Source organism: Tenrec ecaudatus, chromosome 1 (genome assembly GCF_050624435.1).
Source record: "Tenrec ecaudatus isolate mTenEca1 chromosome 1, mTenEca1.hap1, whole genome shotgun sequence".
Classification (NCBI taxonomy): Eukaryota; Metazoa; Chordata; class Mammalia; order Afrosoricida; family Tenrecidae; genus Tenrec; species Tenrec ecaudatus.
The window spans coordinates 35147042-35171874 of record NC_134530.1 but is presented as its reverse complement, the minus strand read 5'-3'; the positions used below and the strand labels follow the sequence as shown (position 1 = coordinate 35171874).

Genomic DNA, 24833 nt, shown 5'->3' with positions numbered 1-24833 from the left:
GTTCCAGGAGGCGGACCACGTCTGACGGGGGGGGGAGGGGGCTCAGGAGACACGGGGGTCGGAAGCACACTGGGCGCCGTGGGTAACGCCTGCCACGGAGTCACCGCCGACTCCCAGGCTTCCTCCCAAGCGCAAGGGAAAAGGCGGCGGTGGCTGGAAGCGATCTTTAGTGGCAAGGGATTTCAGCAAATGGATCAACCGGTCAGGAGGGGAAAGGGCAGTGCCGGCGAGCGGAGCGAGAATTCTGAGGCCGAGTCCCGCAGTGGGCCGGGGGCACCGTGGCAGAGCCCGGGAACCGAGGAGGGTTGGCAGCGGGACGCGGGAGAGGCCAAGCCAAACGGCGCCACCGCGAGGGGGCGCTCCGACGCCGCCCTCGCCCCCGGCCCTGCACCGCCCCCGCGCGGCGGCCGCGGCTCGCGCGTCACGGGCACCGCCCCCACGTGGCGGCCGTGACTCGCGCGTCGCGGCGACGTCCGCACACTCTCGCGAGAAGAGCCGGCCAGCCGCAAGATGGCGCCTCCCAGTCCCCGAGCGGCCGGAGCCCCGCCGGCGACGAGTGCGGCGCAGGCCGGCGCGGAGATGGTGCTGCCCGGCTTCGCAGACGCAGACAGCTTCGTGAAGGTGAGTCCGCGCGGGCCCGGCGCGCCGCAGCCGCCCGTCCGGGGTCCTCTCGGCGGCCGGCGCCGCCGCGGCCTCGGGAGCGGGGCGAGGGGCTGCCGCCGCTCCGGGCTGGCTCTCTGGTGTCTGATTGCCGGGAAGGGGCCCGGAACGCGGGACCCGAGGGACGCCCCGCTTCCCAGATCCCTGGTGCTCCCATCTGAGCCCACCGTGCGGAGGCGCTCCGCGTCCTGGGAAGGACTCCTGCGTGAGCCGGACCCACCGCGAGCCCCCCTCCCCCGAGCTGCTTGAGGCGCCCCACGTCGCCAGCGGCCCCCTCCCGTGACACGACGGCCGTCGCGCCCCGAGGTCCTCTCCCCGCTCGCTGCCGTCAGCCACCCGCTCCCGCACAGCGACCCCCAGCAGGCCCTTCCTTCCCAAGCGCTTGGTGAAGTCAGTCCCAGCCTCCGTGTGCGCCCCTCCTTGGCACACTCAAGCCTCCACCGAGGCTGAAAGCCCCTCCAGGGAACCCAGGGGGCTCGCTTAAGTTCCTGTCCTCGTTGCTAGGTAGCAGGAGGAGGTTGGGGACCACTGGCCCTGCGCCCTCCCCGTCTGGTTGATTGCCTCCCACCAACGCGGTGGTCACGGCCGCTTTCGGTTCCCCCTCCTCCTCCGGGCCTACCCTTTCTGAGCTGTGTACACCTCCTTAATGGCATTGCGCCCCTTGGACTATAAATTGTCTGAAAATTGAACCACGGGAGCGAGTTCATTTCCAGACCCGGTGGGTAACTAGGGCCCATAGTCTCGGGTCATCCCCATTTCTCAGAGGAGGAAAATAAGGTCCAAAAACAGGTCATTATTTGCCCAAGATCGCCGTCATAAGGAGCAGATTTGAATACCCATTAAATATGGATTGCTTCTGCCTCTCCCTACTCTAACCAAGATGGAAGAGTCAAAACTGGGTTTGTGTTTGCCGTTGCTGATCAGGGCCTAGAAAGGCGCCTGGGGTAGAGTTAGCACTTGGTGGATTTGACTTTAGCACTAATATCTAGTACAAGGCCTTATGTATAGTAGATATGGGACAGATTGCTGAATGAGTGGGGCCATCTTTCAAACCTGCCTTTGTTTCTGGTGTTTGACAGTTTGCTCTCGGGTCGGTGGTAGCAGTTACCAAGGCATCTGGGGGCTTGCCACAGTTTGGCGACGAGTATGATTTTTACCGGAGTTTTCCTGGCTTTCAAACATTTTGTGAAACACAGGGAGACAGACTGCTGCAATGGTATGTACTATAAAAGGTATTCTTATGTTAAAGAAATGAACTTAACGCGCGAGGTCATTTTTCCTGAGTTTAGTTTTCCTTGTTATACTTGTGTGTTATACAGTGCTAGAAAATAAGGACACGAGACAGTGGGATTAAGGAAATGTCACTTGGCGTATTTTGAGCCTGACTGTTCAAAACCTGTCACTTCGGCCCCTGTAGGTAATCGATCTCATTTGACTGAGCATGATCCTAGAAAACTAAGCTCCAAGATTCTCGCACAACGACTTGTAAAGTCATCACTCTGTATTAGAACAGTTGACACCTAAACACTGGTTATGTGTAACTGTTGTGAGAGAATTAAGGAGGCTATTTTAGGTTGGCCACGTTACTGTTTACACAATGTGATTTCAGAAATTCTATTCTCTTTCAAATCCATCTTTCCACAAATTTTTTGAAGCTCCCTTGTATACTTTTTAGAATTCAAAGACACCTTTCTGGTTCAAAGTTTAAAGAAACCCCTTCAATTGACACATGAAAAAAGTGAGTCTCGGAGATTTAGTGAGTTGCCTAAGACCAAGCAATTAACATGGCATGTTTGACAGTGATAAGGGCGCGCGATTTATTCATTTGATCAGAAAATAGCAAGAGCGTGGGAGCCTTGGATCATGACTGTCAGGAACGTAAAGTGCCACTTCTGTGGAAGACAGTGTGGCAGCTCCTTCACAGGGAACCATGGATTACCATTGTTGCTAGGTCCCATCGAGTCAGTGCCAACCCGTAGGGCCCCTGGAGGCAGCAGAACAAGACGCTGTCCTCGTCACAGTCACTGTCACAGCGAAGGCTGTGTCAGTCTGTCTCTCCGAGGGACCGAACTTTACCAGCCTTTCTCGTGATAACGTGGTCACCCTCACGTCTGAGGGGCTGTCGGGTGTCCTCCCGAGGCAGGTGGGTTTGTTCCCCTGCGACCCATGGTACAGTCCAACGGTACCAATTCACCTGTGGATGTCCTTGCTTATTGTCTGCCTCTCCCGTGCCGATGAGGCCATTGAAAATACTGTGACTTGAGTCTGGGACACCATAGTGAGATCTTTGCTTTTTAACCCTTTAAAGAAGTCTTTTGCTACAAGTTTACCCCACGGTATATATGGTTTGTGTGTTTTCCCAGTTTCAGGTTAATTATATTTTTTTAAAACTTCTGTGCTTTGGATGAACATTACACAGCTAATTAATGAATAATTCACATACAAATTGTTCCATGGCGTTGGTTTCCATCCCCATAATGTGTCAACACTCTCCCCATTTTCACCTTGGGTTTCCCATTTCCATTCATCTGGCTTCCCCGCCTTCTGAGCTGCGATGGGGAGAAAGGCCGCTTGCCCTCTGGTCTCCTCGGAGTCTCTCTTCTTGAGTGTCGGTGTTGCTTGAGAGGCAGTTGTTCAGGAGAGGCCGGTCTGTTACTGGCTGAAAGGTGGCCTCCAGGAGTGGCTTCATGTACGGGGTAGAAGCTTCTCGGGGGCCCCTCCAGTAGCCTGGCCTTTTCAATGAATGTGAGTGATGTTCTGTATTCCTAACCAGGACTTTTGATCATGTTCTTAGACTAAGCAGTTGGTAGTGGTAGCTGGATACCATCTGGCTCAGGTCAGAAGAGCCTGGGGCTAGGGGGGGCCTTTAGACCTGTGAGCTAATTGGTTCCTTGAGTCTTCAGTTTTCTTCATTGTCCTGAAGGGGGACCAGTGGAGGTAGCTTAGATTGCTGCTCATGAGCTCTTAGGATCCCAGATGCTGCTTACCAAACGAGGATCTGTAGGTCCTGTATCATGCTAACTGACGTAGCTATGACCGTATGACCGAAGACGATGGTCCTTAGCCTGCACGCTCAGTAGGTCAGTCCTGTGAGGTGTTAGCTTATGTCTAAGAAGTGTCCATAACTGTGCCCACTGTGCGCTGTACTCGATGCACAAATATACATGTAACACATAGGCTTGCATGCAGACGTAGCCACAGCCACACCTGTGTATAAAAGGGCTTCAAAAGGTTTATGGAAAAAATCCCATTATCTTTTTTTAATAGTTTTATTGGCATATACTTCTCATCATACAATTTAAGCACTCTGTCATATTAAGATTTCTCCAGTCTTCACCACAATCAGTTTTGAACATTTTGTTCTCATACTCAACTGTTATTAGCTCTCCATCACCTCCCCCCCCCCATTTATCTTTCATTTCATTTTTCCACAAACTTTTTGAAATCACCCATGTGCATTTGGATGAAACATAGTTTAACGCAAACAGCACTCACATTATGCAGATTAGAGGGCAGACCACACAGCCCGGCATTGGTTTCCTCCGCATGCGATGTGCAGTGTACATTGTAGGGATGTTACTTGCCTGTGTGCCATTCGTGTGGGCCCTGCCTGACTGCCCATCCCTATGGAGCATACCTGTACACTTGTGCCTGGACTGAGGGCTTCCATGGGCGTTGAGTGTGGGTCCAAGTAAAATTAAATCCTTGTTAACGTCCCTCTCTTCTCCGTTTACCACGACGCTGTATGATGGCCCCGTGTGAGGAGCCTGTCTTCACACGGAGTGCCAGCCATGCTCAAGACTGAAATCCCCTTCGGTTTCAGCAAGCCGGGCTCTGTCATCTGCTTATCACCTGCTATGAATGAGTCTTCCTCTAATCCTGATGCTAAATTCTTCTTCGTGTAGCCCGGTTTCCTGGGTTATTTGAATAAGTAAGGTGAAAGGAGAAATTACTATGTGGCCCAGCGAGTCCAGTCCTAGAAATAAACCCTAAAAACGTGGATGCGGAGCCTCGGACAGCTACTTGTACATTAATGTTCGTTGCGTATTCACAGGAGCCCAAGGTAGAGGCAGCCCCAGTAGCCATCAGCAGATAGGGGCCCCGGTGACAGGACAGGCAGCTCTGGTAAAGTGAACGGAGGTTTGGCACCTGCCGCTCCACGGTGCCCCTCGGAACGGCTGCTGTGCAAAGTTACCACCGACCACTGAGAACAAAAGCACTCGGATGGGGTCCGGGGCAGGTGGGACAGGGAGAAGAACGAGGAGTTACTCTGTAAGGGACACAGAATTTTGAATTGGGTGATGTTAGAATTTGGGGACTGAGTAGCGCAGTGCATCTTTGAAATACAGCGTGTCATGTTAGTGGTTGGGTTGCACCATACACACGTGTGCGTGTGTGTGTCTATAGGGGGGTGTGTGTCGGGGGGGGGTGTCAGCCCAAGCCAAACCCTGCATGTGTCCCAGAGGCGGGCAGAGGGCTCCGTGCGCGCACTGACTGCCTGGTCCCCTGTCCTCAGCATGAGCAAGGTGATGCAGTACCATGGATGTCGCAGCAACCTTAAGGACCGAAACAAAGTGACTGAGGTGGAAGACAAGTTTGATTTAGTCGTGGAGACCAATGATGTTATTCTGGAAAGAGTGGTGAGTGTTTTTTCTTACTCTTAAAGTAGTAAGCAAATGTGCTATTCAAGTAGAAACCCAAGCACCTTGGAAAATAAGGCACCACATTAAGCATTTCTTACTGGTCCTAACACTCCCTTTCTTTGATAGTTGGTTTCTTCTTTCCCAAAGAGAGCTATACAGTTGTCTTCGAATATAGTTCCTTCTCAACAGTAAAATGAATTTCACTTTGGACATCGGTAGCTGCCCCGTGGAAGCCTGTTGGTAACACACTCTATTAACCGTCCACCCCAGGTCTGCAAATGTCAGAAAAGGCACCTCTGTCTCAGTCCAAAGTGCATTCAGCTCAGGTCCGCTGTGACGGAGCCTTCAGACTGGAGCCTTTGCCCAGCTTCTTAGCTGTGGACAGCTAACGCTACGCTAGAACGTCGTTTGCAGCCATGCAGAGGTCACCCAAGCCGAGCCCTCGGCCCGCAACCCCGCGACAGTCCTGGAGATAGTTAAATCCTGGTGTAACCTCCCATACTCTCACTGTCCCCATGCTTTTCCGTGGTTTCTCATACTCTGTTCTGTCACACTACCGGTCGTGCGCCTCCCCCCGCCCCACCGTGTGCCGTGGTACCACACCCACGTGGACAACGCGAGGGAGCTCAGCATCCTCCTTCTAGAGACTGTCTGTCTACTCCAGCGGCTTTTCCAAAACTCAGTGCCTTTAAGCAAAGAATTTCTTAAGAACTTGGCATCGCTTCTTCATTACGCATGCCTTACTGATTGCTAGATTCTCGCCTACGTGCATGTCCTCCCACAGATAACTGCTGGAATCTGCTTCTTAAAATTTGTAGGTAATTAGCATTGTCCCTCGTTAGACTTGTAACCACCTGGTCAGCCGTTCAAGCCCCCAGCATCTCTGCGGGAGGAAGATGAGACCCAGCTCCCGTGATGTTGTGCCCCCTGGGAAAGCCTACCGAAGGTCCCTTGGAGCCAGACCCAACTCGACAGCAGTGGGTCTAATGAAGAACACTGATTGCATCTCTGGGACCCTTTCACTTTGTACCGTCTGCCACCCACAGGGCATCTTACTGGATGAAGCATCGGGCGTGAACAAGAATCAACAGCCTGTCCTCCCCGCAGGACTGCAGGTCCCCAAAACCATCGTGTCCAGCTGGAACCGGAAGGTGGGGCTTCTTGTCCCCTTTCTAAGAGGGCTCCCGCACGTGCTGATTTACATGTCCGTGCTAACGTACTGTGTACAGAAGCGGCCACCGCAACCCCCTACCACCCTCTCTGTGCCGTGCCCACCTCACCCCCTGCCTCACATGCCACACACGATTCTTCAGTGAATTGTGTTGTTTTCTTGGGAAACCAGCCCCATGAGTTGGGATTGAGGTTTCTATCGTAACTCATTACTGTGTTATAAAATATTGGCATTCTTGGACCACAGGCAGGAGAATATAGCAAAAAAACAAAATCTGAAACTTTCCGGCTGCTTCACGCAAAAAACATCATCCGACCTCAGCTCAAATTTCGAGAGAAGATCGACAATTCCAACACCCCGTTTCTCCCCAAAATCTTCATCAAGCCCAATGCTCAAAAGCCCCTCCCTCAGGGTAAGTCGGGTGAAGTCGGTCAGCCTTCTTGGCTGCTCTTGGGCCGTCCTTTCCTCAGAGGGGCCCAGAACCGGAAAAGGTGTGAGTGTGTGCATGGCTTTCGTGATGGTGTTTTTGTCACTGCTTGGATATCTAGCACTTTCCAAAGAGAGGCGGGAGCGCCCACAGGATCGTCCTGAAGACTTGGATGTCCCACCTGCCCTGGCGGATTTCATCCATCAGCAGAGAACCCAGCAGGTTGAGCAAGACATGTGAGTGTGGGCCTGTGTCTTCACGCCGCGTTCCCATGCCCCTTTCGCCTTGCAGGGTGTGTACACGAAAACAAGGACTCGGGGGGGGGGGGCGGGACGGGGGGAGCTAACCTGGCTCTCCTGTTTGTGTGGACGGAGGGCTGTGTCGCGCTCCTCCATCTAAAGGTGTGAAAACAGGATCAGAGACTCTGAATTGCTGGGTCCTCCACCTCTCAAACAGCCTTTCTCTCCGCCGTGCGAGTCTGCCGTGCTTGCTGGGGGCACAGCAGGAGTGTGAGGCAGGGAGGAAAAGGCACTTTTCACTGGCACACTAGGCTTCTAGAAGCAAAGGCCCACTTTGGATGGATAAGTGGACCTCATTCTCATGTCCTGGGGGAGACGAGGACAAGCCCCTGTAGTATCGGTCCTTTTCTCACCAGTGTAGCGGGTCTCTGAGCATGTCTTCCTGCTGCACCACCTGCCTGTGAGGCTGAAGAAGTAAAGGAACTAGATGGGCCGGCCCTCAAGAAGCTCCCAGGCGTACGGGTTCTGTGCCAGTGTATGATAAAGCAGCGGGGAGGATGGGCCACTGGCTACTCAAACAACTGCAGTATTCGCCTCACCCTCTCGCACATCACAGATTGCTGTTGGCTTCCAACTATTAGAAGTACCCTTTCTCGCCGGCAGCATAGGTAGACAGGTGTTCAGTGAGTGAGGAGCTTTGTGGTGATGGAGTTTTAATGCTGAGCAGAAGTCACCAGTTGGTTTAATGCATGGACCTACTGAACTAATCATGCATTATTTTGCAAAGAAAATCATTTCACAGTAATCGCTCTTCTTGTCTTAACAAACCAGATCCAAGTCATTGGTTTTCCTTGGAATGATGAAATTAACCTAAAAAAGTTCCTCTTTTGTTTCATTCAGGTTTGCACACCCTTATCAGTATGAGCTAGATCACTTTACACCCCCCGAGTCAGCCCTGCAGAGGCCACAGCCCCAGGTGAGTGCCCAGCCTTCGGGTAAGCAGCCCAGCCAAGCTCACTCACTGTCATTGAGGTCCCGACATGTAGCCGCAGTCAAGGACACGGGAGCACTGCCCCGTGGATTTCTGAGACAGTCCGTCTTTCCAGGGGTAGAGAGTCTCATCTTTCTCCCATGGAATGAATTCAAACTGCTGACCTTGTGGTTAGCAACCCAAGGCATAACCCACTGTGTTACCAGGGCTGAGCAGCCCGGAAAGGCTCACATAAGTGACGTTGACCTTCTTTAACTAAGTTTTCAGTCACAGTTAGCTACCTTGGTGGTTTCTCCCCCTCGGAATCATGTTTTGCTTTCTGAAGGGTGACGATTCCGACCCCCCTTTTCCTCACTACAACTTCTGTACCCAGCTGTACAGACCCGTGGAAGAAACACCCTGCCACTTCATCTCCTCCCTGGACGAGCTTGTCGAGCTCAACGAGAAGCTTTTACGCTGTAAAGAATTTGCTGTCGACTTGGAGGTAACTTACAATAACCTTGAGTGAACTTGCCCGTTTCTACAGGTTCATTACTTGAGAAGTATTGAGTTTGTGTGTTCGGTAATAATTCAGTCATTGTACACCTTCTCTCTGTAGGTGACTTTTCAAAACCAGTACAAGAAAGCCTAGTAATACTGCTAACTTCCACTCCCCCCGCCCCCCTTCCATCTCTCTGTGTTAGCACCATTCGTACAGGAGCTTCCTGGGACTCACCTGCCTGATGCAAATCTCCACTCGCTCGGAAGACTTCATCGTGGACACCCTGGAGCTCCGCAGTGACATGTACATCCTCAACGAGAGCCTCACAGATCCCGCCATCGTGAAGGTCAGCCAGCCTTTCCCCGCTCTCGCCTGTGAGTGCAAGATGGAAGTGCTTTTCAGTTGCCTGCTTCGTGATTTCTGCACGGACCCAGTCAGGTTGAGACGGAGGACTCGCACCAGGGGGCCGCAGGCTGAACTGCTTTTGTGTGTGAGCTCCTGATAAAACAGCCAAGACTTGGCTCTTTACCAGCCTGGGACATGTTCCCTTGTTTCCGTCCCTGCTGCTCGGGGTCGTGTGACCCTCATGACCAGAGGCTGCTTTCTCGGTGTCAGAGTGTGCTATGCGGTTAGGAGAGGAGTAGGCCGCAGCCCCGCTGCAGGAAGCATGTCAGCTGAGCACCTCTCCAGAGGGAGAGTCTGCATGCGGGAGCCGCCTTTCACCAGAGAAGGGCATGCATTTGGTTTGCTTTCCAGGTCTTCCATGGTGCTGATTCGGACATTGAGTGGCTGCAGAAGGACTTCGGGCTGTACGTAGTCAACATGTTTGATACCCACCAGGCAGCGCGCCTGCTGAACCTGGGCAGGCACTCGCTGGATCATCTGCTGAAACACTACTGCAGTGTGCAGTCGAACAAGCAGTACCAGCTGGCGGACTGGAGAATACGGTCAGTGAGCTCGGGCGCCAGGGGACAGCAGCGAGGGTGGTACTGCCCCTCTTGTCTTCCGAGACCTGCGCTCTGGCGCTGTGCGGGCAGTGGGAAGTTGAGGGATGGCTTCCAGGGTTTACATTACACTCGACCTCAGGGAAGAGCAGTTAACAGGATGTGACCTGCCAGAAACCCACCCATGCCAGTCTCTAGTCTTGCCCTCCGGTCTTGCTGGCAGAGGGCTGACTGTGTGAGATGATGGCCCTGGGGCATAGAGAAACTCCTCGGGAATCCGTAGTGGCGGGGGGTTGTCCTACAACATAAGAGTGTATGGAACTCAGCCACCCTTCCCGGAAACCGTACTCCTTTTGCAAATGACTGTCCACCCCGCCACGAGGAGACGCCACCGACCCTTCCTGCTGGAATGTCTGAGGAGACGCTCAGATAAAGTCTGGGCATAAAGTGAAAGGACATTGGTCCATCCTCAAGCCACTGCCTTTTGAGCCCTTGACCATGTGCCAAACACTGAAACCCTGGGCATTTCGGGGTGCCATTCTGTGCAGTCTGTACGTCGTGTTCCCATCTCCCGGGTAAGGACCGTGAGCTGAGAGAGGTTAGGTAGCCTGTCCAAGGACCGACTTTACAGCTGCCATTCAGTCTCTCAAGGACAGGGCTGCTGTTTTGTCATCGCCCCCTTCCCCAGCTGTGAAAACCCTGGTCTGTCACGCCGAGATGCAGGCAGGGTGGCCGTCCCCGTATCCTGCCCGCGGGGACCGTCTCCATGTCAGGAAAAGCTAGAGCGTTCCCGAGGAGAAAGTCGGTGAGAGCGGGTCCCGTGTGTGTCTCTAGACCTCTGCCTGAGGAGATGCTGTACTACGCCCGTGACGACACGCATTACCTCCTCTACATCTACGACAAGATGCGCCTGGAGCTGTGGGAGCGGGGCAATGAGCGCCCCGTGCACTTGCAGGTGGTGTGGCAGCGGAGCAGGGACATCTGCCTCAAGGTATGACACGGCCACATCCGGGCCCTCCTGAGCTCTCTTTCCAGTGGTGACTGGAGCCACACCTTCGCAGGAGCAGGGGCACAGTTGGCATGCCCACTGACCGTGAACCTGCTGGCTGCTTTGCAGAGATTCACCAAGCCCATTTACACGGATGAGTCCTACCTCGACCTGTACCGGAAGCAAAAGAAACACCTCAACACGCAGCAGTTGACGGCCTTCCAGCTGCTGTTTGCCTGGCGGGACAGAACGGCGCGCAGGGAGGATGAGAGTTACGGGTGAGCGAGCAGAACCCCGGAGGCTTGCTGCCAGACTGACTGGCCGTGTCGCCTGGAGGCTTCTGTGCCGTGAAAGCCAGTTGTCTCCCCCGGCCGTCACAGCACCCCGGGGCTGCATCGAACGTGGTCCTTTGTCTCTGTTCCAGATACGTCCTGCCGAACCACATGATGCTGAAGATATCCGAGGAACTGCCAAAGTGAGTCGCGTACCCAGCCCTGCTCACTCCGCACAGGTGTGGGTCCAAGGAAGTTAGCACAGCCCAGGAACCAAGTTCAGGTGCTTCCGCCCTCGGGCTGCCAGGGAACCACGAATCGAGTGTGCTGGAACCCTTTCCCGCATTTTGGTTTTGACTGAGGCCAGTGGGAGGCGTTGGTTCAGGCCACGGCCTCTGCTTTCCAGGGAAGAGTGACTCTCGTCTGTACTGTCTTCCAAAGGACGGCATCTCGTGGTCTGAAATGTGCTAGCATAACTGTCGTGGGGCTGAAGCACAAGCCAAGAATCAAGCAGGCATCCTTGCAGGCCTCTCAGCAGGCCGGGGGTGGCTGAAGCTTTTCCTGTGGGCAGGAGACAGCGCTGAGAGCAAGCCACTGAGAGGTTGTGTGGCTCTGTGGACTCTGCTCTCATGGAGGACCGTGTCTCCCTCGTCTTCAGCTCCGCTCTGCTTCTCCCTTGTACACAGGGAACCGCAGGGCATCATAGCGTGCTGTAACCCAGTGCCACCTCTTGTCCGGCAGCAGATCAATGAAATGCACCTGCTCATCCAGCAGGCTCGAGAAATGCCCTTGCTCAAGGTAAGAAGCCTTCTTGCTCCAGGCCCCTGCCCAGCATCTGGCTGCACGCATTCTCCAGCACCGGAGAGGGCTTCAGAAAGTCGGTGGGGAAACGTCGACGTTCTTTCACCCCGTTTTCCCATGAACCTTTTGAAGGCCACTCGAGCGTGAGCTGCTCTCCAGTCTTGAAAAGTCCTCATGGGACGATGAGTTGCCAGCAGTGGAAGTTGGAGTGGGGTGTCTTTTGGAGTTCAGCTGTCTTTTGTCTGTACTCATGAACTAGAGCGTGGCTTTACCTTTTGTTTGTAATAATTTCATTGATGCAAAATTCACATGCACTTCCACAGTCCAGTCTCGTACGTCATCACCCACGGTTCTGGTGCTCCCTCTCCGACGGCTGCCCTCATTGTTTACTCCCTAACTGCCCTCACTCGCCCCGCCCCGCGCCAGGTGAACCAGTGCGTCGGTCACGGTCTCTACTGGGAGACGTAACAAACTAACACCAGGAAGGAAGCGGAGAGAAAAGATTCAGGTTGGGGCGAGAGGGAGGTCAGCTGACCAAGCGTCACGTCATCTTCAGTGACAGTCGAGCCACCGTGCCCAAGGTGACAGTGGTTTCTCGCAGTCAGGCTGCTGATGGAGGGGCTGTGCCAGGGCTTCCTCAGACTAGACACCCTGCAGATGGGTGTGGGGCTCCCGCTCCTCCACAGCCTTCCATAAATTTGTTCAGAATTGAAACTCGGATACTTTCCCCTTCGTTGTAATTGGATTTTGTTTTCATCTTTGTGTGGACTGAGCTGTCGTCTCACTTAGATGGCAGTTGGTTTGAATACAAGCCCTAAAAGACCCTATTCCAATCGATAGCCGGGCACCATCTGCTTTCTTCACCCTGCGCTGTAGCACCCCTCGTTTCCAGTGATCCCGTCACGAAGGCAGGTAGCGCGTATCGAGCAGGGCTGTTATAAGGACTCGCCGTTCTTGGACTGAGGCGAGAACCAGTGGGGCCAGTCCATCTGCTTGTCCATGGGTTCTGAACAACTGCTTTACGACCCCAAACACCCAGATGACATGGGCAATTTATCCAGTAGCATAGAAGTTAAGGTTCTGTCCAGTCCAGTCAGTCCAGCTTCGAGCTGCAGTCCATGAGTTGTTGCCCTGTACAGATTGAATTCTTCAAGGAGGGAGCGCTGTTACATTGAGCATGGGCGTTGGGGCAGATGCTTGCCTCTCAGATTGACGCCTGTCAGATTTCTGTAAAAAGAGCACCGCGGCAGTAATGATATGTCCTTTCATTGCACACACGGCATCATCAGGAATGTCTGGTGCCTGGGGGCTGAGCTGTTCTGAGGCGGTTGGTCTGGTGGCAGACGTAGCGTGGGGTCACAGCCGTGGGAAGCTGTCAGGAAGCTTAGTAGTGAGCACCATGGGAGGCTGCTTTGGGGGAAAGTGGATCACCAGGACATTCTTCCAAGGTGCCTCTAAGTCAGCCGCACCCTCCAACCTTTGCATGCGCAGGTGAGTGTGAGCAAGCTGAAGCTCTCCAAGACGTCCCGGGGTGCACACAGGTGAAGGAAGAGCTCACTAACCTGTTCCAAGCATCTGTGCAAGTCCGTAGGCAGTGCAGTGTGCGCAGTCTCACTTTTGTTTTCTCCCAGCTATTGCAGAGTGGTTGACTCAGTAGTCTTAGCAGCATATGGTAAATGAATTTGAAAGAAAGCTTATTGATCATGGGAGACTCAACTCTGGAAGTAGAGGAAAAAAGAAAAATCTGGAATTGAGGACATTTTCAGTTTTTACCTAAACATTTCTCAGATCTACACGAGTGAAATTGTTGTAACTAAGGACAATTTTCTTGTAGCTCACTGGAATCCCCTAAGATTAAACTTTTTTGTCGTTGGGGACCCTCAAGTGGTCGGCTCTGACCCATAGGGACGGTGTGCACAGTAGAGCGAAAGACTGCCCAGCCCCCTTTCACTTGCCCTAATGTGGTGTCCTCCAGGGCCTGGTCTCTCCTGACGACATGGCCAACATAGTTAGGAAAATGTCTTACCGCCCTTGCCTCTAAGGAGCACTCTGGCCTTATTTTTCCCCGCTCAGATTGGTCTGTCTTTAAGCAGTTGATGGTACGTCCCATATTTTTCTCCAGCACGACACTCCGAACGCAGACTGTCCATTCTTCGCTGGTCTTCCGTAGTCAGTGTCCAATGTTCACCGTCCCTGCTTTTGACCAATCTAAAAAGGTCTCGTGCAGATTTACTGAATGCAATTCCTCTTTTGATCTCTTGACCTGCACCTGTGAGCATTGATTGTGGATCCAAGAAAGACAGTCCTTGACAGCTCAACCTTTCCTCCGTTGGTCATGATGCTACCTACTGGTCCAGGTGTGAGGCTTTGGGGCTTCTTGACACGGAGTTGTCATCCACACTGAAGGCTGCAATCCGTGATCTTCCTCCTCAAGGGCTTCAATCCGTCCTCACTTTGAGCAAGCAAGGCCGTGTTATCTGCCTATCACAGGTTGTTAATAAGCCTTCCTCCCATCCTGATTCCACGTCTTTATGTAATCCAGCTTCTCTGATGACTTGCTCAGCTTACAGATTGACTGAGTCTTACGAGAGATGCACACTTTTCCTGATCTTGAACCCAAGAAAGTCTCCTGGAATTCCCATTCCTTTCAAGGTCCCCACAGTTGATGACGGGCCGCACAGTCGAACGCCTTTGCAGAGTCCATGAAACACAGGCCGACATCTTTGTGCTCTTCTCTGCTCTGAGCCAGGATCCACCCGGCATCAGCAGTGATCCCCCCTTGTAACACATCCTCTTCTGAATCTGCCCCGAACCTCTGGCCAGTGCCCTGCTAATGTACAGCTACAACCGTCGTTGGGTGGTCTTCAGCACAGTTTTACTTGCGTGTGATCTTGATCTCTTTCTATCATTTGAGCATCTGTTGGGCCATCTTTCTTTGGGATGGGCACAGCTCTCCATCTCTTGCAGTCAGTTGGCCAGGGAGCTGTCTTCCAGACAGACATGGGAGTGCTTCCGGTGCTCCTTCATCTTCCTGAACATTTCAGCTGGTGTTCCGCCCACTGCTGGGCCCTTGTGTATCGCTGATGCCTCCCGCACCAGTGGTTCTGGCCTCCTCAGATGGTGGCATGCTGCCTCCTCAGATGGTGGCATGGTGACTAGATGGGCCTGTTTTTCCGACTTTGCACAACCAAATGCCGAAGCCCTGAAGATGAACTAGACCCTGCAACAGGTGCCCTGTGTCCTTCACGTAACATGCCTGACTCTGGGGTGGACGGCTGCTAGGTGTCCAGCCGACCAGTACCACTGGTGCTGTGTCCTCTGGCCTCGGCCCTCTTGCCCTTGGCAGGGAAGCGTCTGCAGCTGTAGATGGTAGGCCGGGAGCCACCGTGGCAGCATTGCAGCTCTTTGGCAACACATGATGTCATGCCCTTCTTCTCCCTTCTGCAGCTGAGACCAGAGAGCCCCACTAATTCTGCTGGGTGCAGTGATCCTGTATCCCCCAAAATGTTCTGCTTTTTTTGTCCAGGAAGTCAGTATTTGAAACGTTTTCAGCGGCTCCTTCCTCCAACGTGGGGAGCCAAGTCCTTCTCTGGTCTGTCTTTAGGCTGGAGGCTCCACTGAAGCCTATTCCCTCTGGGTGACCCTGCTGGCCTTTGAAATGCCAGTGACAGCTTCCTGCAGCACAGCGACACGCAGGCCACCGCATGATGAGGGGCTTTGCTCTTATTCAGCATAGAATGACTGAGCCCCTGCACGTGCCAGGCCGCATAGAGAGGAGGGGTGCTCCATAGTGCCAGGGAAGGTGTGTGGCATCGTGTGTGAGATCGTCCTCACTTTCTCTTCGCTCTTCCTCTTTAGTCTGAAGTTGCAGCTGGCCTGAAGAAGAGTGGACCGCAGCCCCACCCTGAGGTAGCGTGTGGGGCTGGCTGTGGGGGATGGACCTGCAGGGGGACGCTCCCGGCTCACGCCCACCCCTTGCTTTCATTTGTGATGCAGAGGGTGGAGAATGTTCTTTTTGGACCTCATGACTGCTCCCATGCCCCTCCGGATGGCTGTCCCCTCCTCCCACCCACAGGTAAGAGAGGCCGAGCCTGCAAAGGCTGCTGCCTGGAGCCTCGGCCAGCTGGCTGCCTCTGGCCTGATCGCCCTCTCTGCCCACAGGACCTGTGCCCGTTCAGAAACAGACTGGCCTCTTCCCTGAGCAGCAGCAGGAGGAGGAGGAGGAGGCGGCGGCGGCTTCCCTGGATGCCACATGCCTGCTTGCCGCAGCTGTCATCACCGTGTTTAATGTGAGCCATCCAGAAACCACTCGGCGGTGATGCCCCTTCACAGGGATTTGTTGGGTTGTCTGTCTGCCCGGTGTGTTGCGTGCACCGCTGAGGCTAACGCCAGAAGGAAGAGCCCACAGGCGAGAGCCTGGCCAGACGGTGTTTGTTCCTCCAGAGGAGGAGCTCTGTGTGGGAAGGGGCCTCTCTGTCTGCCAGGCGCAAGGGGACCTGGGAGGTTTAGTTGGCTGTGAGTCAGCGTCGTGATTCAGCAGCCTGCGGAGGCACTGTGCACAGTCAGGAGAAGGGCCGCGTCTGGTCAAGGTGGGAGCTGGTCTTCCTGACCAGTGTGGTCAGGGGCAGTTCTTCCCAGCAGGCCCTGAGTGAGTGCCGCTGGTGGTGCACTGTGGTGTGGGAGGCGCCCTCACGCTTGCTTGCACCCTCACCTTTAACTTGGCCCCGAGGGGAGAAGAGGAGCGTGTCTTGGAGCCTTGCCTCCGCAGGGAAGTGAAGAGCAGGTGTGCAGGGCCGAGGCGGGAGGGAAACCTGTTTTCCCTCCCTGAAGGAGACTGAGTCATGGTGGGTGGCGGCCCAGGGCGGCCGGCTGGAGTACATATTGGACTCCGAGAAGGCCTTGCAGGCTGCCCTGCCGATGAAACGCCTTGTTTCTGCTGGTCATTGGCCCGGGGGGCCTTCCACGAGGAAGCCCGGGAGTGTTTGTCGGTCAGAACTGCTGAGTGCCGAACGCCAGACACGAGAACAGACTGCTGGAACACTGACTGCCGCAGAGAACCACCAGGGTGGGAGACCAGACAGATGCTAGGAAGAGAAAGTGACAGTGCATCAGGCGGCCGGATCCTCGGACTTGCCTGTGTCATCTGAGTGCTGTAAATTCTGCGTGGGCCTTGCCTTAGCCAATGTGAGAGAGCAGCCTAGGGGGGTTAACAGAGCACAGAGTTGGTGTCACAGTGATTCAGCGGCTTCTTGAATCACTTCAGTACCTGACAACATCACCATCAGATGCAAGCACATCTCACCTACTGTCTCCATGAGCACTGATTGTGTATCCGAGCCCCACTCTGACAGCGTCAGCCTTTTCTCTGTTTATCACGATGGTGACCGTTGTTGGTCCAGTGTGAGGATTCTTGTTTTCTTTGCACTGAGTTGTAATCCATGATGAAGGCTACAATCCTTGATCTTCATCAGCAAGCACTTCAAATCTCTCATTTTCAGCAAGTCGTCTTCCTGTTGCATCTTATTGATGAGACTCCCTCTGCCTAATGTCCACTCTTCTTCATAGTGCCCTGCTTCTCGGGCTGTTTGCTCGGCCCGTGGTGCGTTTTTGTGTGACTTAAGAAATGTCTCTGAAATCCTAAAACACAAAACTCATATAATTGTTGAAATATCGGTAGTCTACATTAACGGCATTTAAGTAAAGACTCCTTTTGCTATTAGAAAAGACGCAAGTGCCTGGTCTGCGTCTCGAGCAGCCTGTCGTCTCCCTGCACTCTGTGTGTCCAGGGAAGGGAGGTGAGGAGCCCAGCAGTCTGGGTGGAGAGTGCTGGCTCGCGGAGAGGCATTTTTCTCGGTCAGCTCTTGGGGAGATTCTGTGTCTCGTGGACCTGCATCTGCTCCTGCATGATCTTCATAAAAGACTGCCCTGAATCCTCCCCTCCACGGAGCCTGCCTCACTAATGTAACCACAGCCACCCGCCCGTCCCCAGATTGCCATGGGCAGAGTGGTTGCCATTAACTATCCGTAATTGGAGGCGGTGGGGACAATTCTGCCTTTGACAAGCACTCTGTTGCCGGTGAACCCCTCCTGGCTCCTGGCCGCCCCGTGTGGACAGACAGCACCTTCTCCAATGGGTTCCCAATGCAGATCGCAGGCCTATCTTCTGAGGTGCCTCTAGGTGGGTGCATACTCCTGATCTCGGGGACACGCCGTGAGGCACCCAGCCAAAGCAACAAGCAAGCTCACTACCCGCAACGTTGACGTCCCACCCCTGCGGCTCCTGACGCTGTGCGTTTTCATGGGTCCAGAAAGCTTATCTCTCCCTCCAAGTGGCTGGTGTATTTGAACTGCTGGCCTTGCGGTTCGCCCAGCGAGTAACCCACTACACCACCAGGGCTCCTTTCTTTGCCACCCGGTCTGTGCTTTCCCAGGGCTGATCTAGAGGAGCGAGTTAGGAAAACGGGCCAGCAGTCTTGCTGTGAGTAGTGAGCAACCTCTCGCGTCTTGTTGGCTAGAAGTGACCTTTTCCCATCTGCTCTGCCTGCGCAGGAGCCTAGTGCCGAGGAAAATGGGAAGTGTCCCCTAACACTTGCCCAGAAAAAGGCCCAGAGCATAATGGAGTCCTTTGAAAATCCGTTTCGAATGGTGAGTAACAGTGAGGTGCCTCAAGGCTGACGGAATTCACCCGGGGAGTCGGGCGTTGGGGGGAAGGGGGTTCTGTAGGCACAGCCACCTTGGACCCGGAAAAGAAGGCAGCGGGTCTTTAGAGAGAGGAGGCCTCTCAGGGTCTCCCACCGAGACGTCAAGCTGAGCTTGTAAAGGAAGCCAAGAAGGAGGCCAGGCTCCTTGCTGGGTCAGCTCTAATACGCCGTCTCCGCTTCCTCCAGTATCTGCCCTCATACCATCGCCGGGCCCACATCTCGCAGGCAGCCAAGTTTGACCCATCCTCCAAAATCTACGAAGTAAGTGGATTGGTCACCTGTCCCCAAAATGTCCCGAGTCCTTTCGTCTTAGTTTCTTAGGCTCCCGTGGTGGCTGATGACCAGACATTTGCCTTGCTACAGTGTAAGAGGGGAGAAGTCTAACCTGGGGCTGCCAGCTTGGGGGAATCTTTGCCCCACCCTCTCCCTCCCCATGTCCCTTGGAGACCTCCACGGGCAGCTGTCTTGCCCACATTTGTGTGTGTCTCTCTGATCTCAGGAGCCCTGGTGGCGCACTGGTTCAGCACTCACTTGGTAATTACAGTGACAGTGGCAAAGATGATGGCCTTAGGGTCCCGGTGGGGCTGTCCTACTTTGTCCCCTAGGAGGGTCCCTGCTTCGGAGCAACTCAACAGGCCCAGGTGTTAGGGAAAAGGTGTGGGTGATGAGCTGGAAGCCCCGCCCCACACCATGTGGCTCATTAATGTAACCAAAGCCTTGCCCAGGCATGTGGGGGAGGGGTGCAGCTGAATCAGGAACCCCCCTGAGGGAAGGGCAGTGCCGGGTTTCCTTTCTGGCCAAGCTCCCCCTGTCTCCCTGAAAGTTGGGGGAGACAGAAAGGCCATTTCCTCAAGGCCCGGCCCAGAGCCAGCGCCAGTCTCCAAAGCTTTGGGAACCTTGTCTCTGTGAGGTTTGAGGTTCCCTTTACACAGAGCAGCAGGCTCAGCTATCACATGAGCTGCTTGGTGCGTGTTACTGGCAGCTCCGATTTTCAATTCCGCGGGGGAAGACCACCTGCCTCTGAGTCCCTGGAGCAGCTGGTGCTTGTCAGTGGAAAGCCCTTCTCTGCCCTGCAGATGAGGGGAGACGGGAGGCTCAAGCCAGACACTGCCTGCCCGAAGCCCTGTCGCCAAGGGTCATCCTGTTTCTGGAAATGGGCACTTTGCCTTGTCCCCTCCTGTCTCCCTGGCTGTGGCTCATGAGGCAGACTGGTCTCTCTCACCACCCGTGACGTGCAGAAGCCCTGACGGGGACCTTAGCTCTGTCTTGTGCCAGCTGTGTACCCCTCGGACAATGAGCCTGCCGCCTCCTCTCTGAGAGTGACCGTTGTGCATTCGTCCCAGGGAACTTGGGGGATGGGGCCAGCGGACAGCTGCGGCCGGAGAAGCGAGCGGTTGTAGTGTTGACTGCCCACAGCATCTCTCTGGGGTGGCCTCTGACCTTCCCACTTGTGGTTGCGCGAGCCCGCTCTGCTACAGCGCAGTAAGAACTAGGGTACTCTTAAGGTGCCTGGGAGCCCCTGGCGTGGCTCCATGGGTTATGCGCTGGGCTGCTAACCTGCCAGCCACACGGAACAAAAAAGATGAGGCTGTCTGTTCCCATGGGCGCGCCAGCCAGGGGCTCTGTTCCGCCCCACAGTGTGACTATGAGCCAAGTGGACTTGGCGGTGGGTTGGTTTGTTTGTTGCTGTTTTAAGAATGAATTTGGGGATTTGAAATTTTATATCCATTGTAGATTAGCAGCCGCTGGAAGCTGGCAAGCCAGGTACAGGCACCAAAAGACTCTAAAGAAACTGTGAAGAAGGCAGCCGAGCAGACAGGTAAGACCCCCTTCCTTGTTAGCTCGACCCGTCAGTGTGCCTCCAGTCAAGCCACCCAGTGAAGCGGCAGGTGGAGCGGCCTCCCCTGCCCAGCTCGCCCTCGCTTTGCTTGGGGAGGTTTGGCCCTGAGCAGCTGGGGAGTGTTGCTGTCGTTGCCCGAGATTGTCGACAGCTGGTTTAAGGAGCAGTGGGGGGTTGGAACCTTGACACTGAGGCCCTCCCTACTGAGCATCCTTGGCGTGATGGGACCTTGGCCACTGGGTCTCTGGTTGGGAGGGTAACAAGTAGGCCTGAGGAGGTCTGTCCTGGGAGGGGAGCCGAGCAGTCAGAGGCCAGGGAAGGGAGGGCGCAGCTGTAGGGACTCCGGCTCGGGAGTCTGGTAAGAGCACCTCCATAGCAGTTCTCTCTTGCAGCCGCCCGGGAGCAGGCGAAGGAAGAGTACAAAGCCACCATGGAGCAGGCTGTGTCTGTGCGACAGCAGGCCGCGGTACGTGGACCTCCTCTGCTGGGTCGGCTGAGAAAGTGGGCCCCTGGAGCCAGCTGGGATTGCTCTCGTATCTGGGGAGGAAGCGGGGGCATGCCCCCCACTTCTGTGACGTGCTTTTCCTCAAGTGCTCACCTTTTCCCTGACACCGTGATCCTGCTACCTGTGCACACCATACACCTGTCTGCCCAGTACAAGCCCCTGAAGCCCCATCTGCGTCCTCTTCTGCCCGCTTCAGGTCCCTCCTGCACCCTCATCCCCACCCCGAGGGCCTGGGATTCTTAGCTTAACCCTGGCCTTCTTAAGTGGCCTGATCCCACCTTCCAGGTAAGAATGCAGAGTTCCAAGCAGAACGAGCCTAAGTGTGCTTGTCCTCCGGTCCCAGAGCCACTTGGGACCGCAGTTCCCGTCCACACCACAGAGGCAGCCGATTGGCGGCGGTCTGCAGTCCCTGGGGCAGCTGGACTCACCACTCTCTCACACGCTCTGCCACTTTCCCCCGTGCACTGACCATGCAGCTGGAGAGCGCGGTCAAAAAGAGAGAGCGCGCGGCGAGCGACCCGAAGACCATGGAGCAGAAGCAAGGCAAGAAGCGGCTCAGAGTCTCCAAGCAGCCCAAGCGCCCAGACGCCGTGGAGAAAGAGTTCACCCCTTACGATTACAGCAAGTCGGATTTCAAGGCTTTTGCAGGTGAGAAGGGAGCAGGTGGCCTGGGGGAAAGACTGATCGCTGTGCTGGAAGTGGCCTGGCCCAGACTCAGATCGAGCCTGCCCAAGACCTGCACCAACAAGAGCAGTGAGGACAGCCCACAGAAACGGAGACAGGCAGAAGCCCACCCCCCTTCCCCCACAGAAGCCAGCTAGGCGTCCAGGGAGGAGGCGCCTCCATCATTTGGTCTGTGGGCCAGCTCCTCACAAGGACTTGTGCCAGGGAACACTGTCTGTCCCTGCCTGCCCCTCTCTCTCTCGCTCTCTCTGTCTCTGCCTGCCTCTCTCTCTCTCTCTCTCTCTCTCTCTCACACACACACACACACACACACACACACACACACAGAGTTTGGTTGGGAAACGGTGATGTCTGTGAGTCACAGTTCTCTCGGGGGTCTGTTCCCTTTGGAGGGGCTTCACTGGCTCCCAGCTACTGCTGTGGGCCCAGAGGAACACGTTCCTCTGGGAGAAAGAGAAAGGGGGCTTCTTGGAGGAACCGCCCCTGTACCCTCCGTGGCATCATCAAGTTCACACAGATCTTCCCAGGAAAGTGAACGGGGCATTAGCACCTGGCGCCTGCTCTGAGGTCACTGTCAGCCATGAGCCACTCCATGCACCTGTGGCTTACTGACTGGGGGCCAGCCACGAGGGAGGGAACCCCCACGTGATACCTGCCGCCTCTCTTCCAGGAAACAGCAAATCCAAGCCTTCCCAATTTGATCCGAATCAGCAGACGCCATCTGGCAAGGTAAGAAAGGCCCCAGGTTAGGGGCCCATCTTTCCCCTGCTCATTTCTTCCCACATACCTGCACGACCCCGAGGGTCAGTGCCATCCAAGAGTCCAGTGGCATGACACCGAGTCGGCAGGGGCACTCCCTATGTCTCACGGAGGTCCTTGTCAGCTGCTTCAGTAGTTTCTTACCTTTCAGAAATGCATCGCAGCCAAAAAACGGAAGCAGGCAACAGGAAACAAAAGCATGTCCTTCCCCACGGGAACATCGGACAGGTATGTCACGCGTACCCCGCCACCCTGCTGCCCAGACAGGGAGCACCTCCCCTGCTGTGTACCTGCCAGCAAGCCACAGCAGGCCCAGCGCCAGGGGAGCTGAGCTGAGCCCAAAGGCCCTGACTTAGCGTGTAGAAAACGAGGATGGGGAAACGATTGCCTGAAGCCACATGTCTGTGGTTTGTGGCTGCCTCCATGGCTGAGATGTCAGTGGTCCCTTGCTCTCACCAGCTGCCAGGCGTTTCCCTGTGGCGCCTCAGAGCCCAGAGCTGGAGGCTTCCTAGATCTCATGGTGCCTGGGCGGAGGGAAAGGGCAGGTGGTTGCTGACAAACTTGGTGGTTAAAAGCCTGAGTCTTCATGCTTTAAGGGTGGCCAGGGTTGAGGGGCGGCCCTGGGACTTACATTCTGGAGCCGGCTCTGTGGCTTCGGCCCAGAGCCTCGCTCAGCCCTCACCATCCGTCCTGCACCAGCATGCCGACCGACAGTTTTGGGAAGCCCCAGGGGAGCAGACGGAACGGGCCTGGGTAACCCTGTGCTCACGCTTTCGTTGCAGAGGTTTCAGACACAATTGGCCAAAGAGATAGTGTTGGACGAGACCTTGGAGAGACCCCTGTGGACTGGAAGTATCAAATGGGGGTGCTGGTTTTGTACAGACTTATTTTTAAACCATTAAAAATAATTCCTCCTGGAAGAGAACTGCTTCCTGGGTTTTCCTTTGCTGCCACCAGACTCGGGCCCATGGTGCCTGACCCCTCCTGCTGAGGCGACCTTCTGCCACTGGCTGTGGGCAGGGGCAAGTGGCTGGCATCTGCCTGCCCCCATAGCCCGCTGGTGAGGCTGTCATGGCCGCTCTCCACCCCGTAGTTTTGACTCTGCTTTGCTCTCGTCATGTAAGTGGCACACTGGGACACGCACTGCTCACCCGGGTCCTCACCACACAGCGGTGGCCTTGGGCCTGTCTCCCGAGGAGCTGCTAGATGCGTCCAGTCCACCAGCCCTCGGGCCGCTCTGTAGTGGAGCCCATCCCCCGACCACTACCCCAGGCCGCCTCAACTAGGACAGACTCACTGCCTACCTTGTTTTTTATGTTAAAAAGTTTGGTTTTTGTTTTTAAGGTGTTTTGATGTTTATGAAACTTCTCATCCCACTACTTTTAAACATTCTAGTTTTCATTTTTATACTATTCTAAATGCAACACTAAATGTCTTTTGTACATCTTTACCCTAGCCTCTGCTTATATCCTAAGAATTGTCTGCTTTCCCTAACCCTCGATGGGCTAGTGGGGTGCACAGAAGGATGCCATGCGTTTTGTTGTCACCAACCCAGTCTGGGTGTGATGCCTGTCCAGAGCTCCCAGCCAAGCAAAAGGGCAGCAGCGGCCACGGCCTGCTTCAGAGCAGGCTGCTGGATACTGACAAATGCCAGACCGGCAGTGGCAGAGCCAGAGAGGCAACCTTTCTCCCAGCCACTCAACTCGGACACAGACATGCTAGTCTCCTCCTCTTGGTCCAGGGTGGTACCCCAGCTCCAGCCATTAGCTCTTTTTTTTTGAGGGGGGGGTAGGGGTGTGGGTGGGGGGGAGGAGCCATGATGTCTATAACCCAGCCAGCCCACTTCCACCTCCACCTCCTGTTGGCCAGAACTTAAGTCACATGACCATAGCAGAGGCTGCTGGGAAATGTCATGCTGTCAGTCATGCCTGTGTCCAACTGAAAACCACCATTCTGTTGTCATATAAATTTGAAAGCCCAGACTTTGAAGGACAAAGAACAAGTCGCCTTTGGCAAATGCTCTTTGACAAGCAGGTGAATGAGGGGACACCGGCCCTTGCGTCAGAAGCAGGTCAGAGCACCTTGTAAGCCATCACTGCTGGGGGATGGGGTGGGGGCGCTCCTCCCAGGGTCCCCCCCTGGGAGCGTGTTAAAAACCCAAAATAAATAATCAACTCACTCACTGCCATTGAGGCGATTCCAATTCTGGGAGCCCTGATCTTGTGGGTTAAGAGTTTTTGACTGCTAACCGCAGCTATCAACAGTTTGAAACTATCGGCCGAGCCACAAGGATAAGTTGAGGCTTTCTATTCCCACAGAGATTGAATCCAGAGCCCAGAGCAGTTCCTTCCCCATCCTCCCTCTGAGTGAGACCTGTGTTAGATAGGCCTACGCCCAGAGCTTGGGGTGGGGCCTGGACCCTATTTGGAGCCAGCAGTCCAGGCTTCTCAGACATGCTTGGGCCGCAGTGGGGCAAGTCCTCCTGTGTCCTTTATTGGGAAGTTAACCTTACTAGTTTTCCCTGTGTGCCTTTTTATTACTAATTTTAAAAGATGATGGCCAAGGGTAGTTTAAAGTCTTCTTAAACATCTTTTCTTGATGAATAAAAGTTGGCATTAGTCAGCAAGTGTGTTTGAAAGTTCATTTGGTCAGTGGGCCCTAAAGCCGAGTCCTGGCCTCAGGTGGAGACAGCAGGCCCCGGGGTTTGGAGAGCAGCCCAGGCTGCGT

General features: G+C 54.8%; 1 protein-coding gene across 1 annotated transcript; it reads left to right on the top strand.

The window, feature by feature from the left end:
- Nucleotides 1-470: 470 nt before the first annotated feature.
- EXOSC10 (exosome component 10) lies at nt 471-23031 on the top strand. Its single transcript, XM_075550850.1, has 25 exons — nt 471-621; nt 1740-1876; nt 5177-5300; nt 6350-6454; nt 6721-6886; nt 7023-7137; nt 8041-8116; nt 8505-8615; nt 8815-8958; nt 9369-9559; nt 10391-10547; nt 10674-10822; nt 10969-11019; nt 11503-11614; nt 15476-15526; nt 15614-15692; nt 15779-15906; nt 18167-18262; nt 18505-18579; nt 20053-20137; nt 20551-20624; nt 21140-21311; nt 22018-22076; nt 22258-22334; nt 22889-23031. Exons 1-25 carry the CDS (start codon nt 511-513, stop codon nt 22917-22919), a joined length of 2676 nt encoding a protein of 891 aa, XP_075406965.1. The 5' UTR covers nt 471-510; the 3' UTR covers nt 22920-23031.
- Nucleotides 23032-24833: the final 1802 nt, after the last annotated feature.

Bases quoted from the DNA above. Each gene is read 5' to 3' on its own strand.
- EXOSC10 (XM_075550850.1), top strand. From the start codon at position 511: ATGGCGCCTCCCAGTCCCCGAGCGGCCGGAGCCCCGCCGGCGACGAGT. The intron at 15,527-15,613 runs GTAGCGTGTGGG...TTTGTGATGCAG, and splicing joins GACCGCAGCCCCACCCTGAG to AGGGTGGAGAATGTTCTTTT. The intron at 20,138-20,550 runs GTAAGACCCCCT...TCTCTCTTGCAG, and splicing joins GAAGGCAGCCGAGCAGACAG to CCGCCCGGGAGCAGGCGAAG.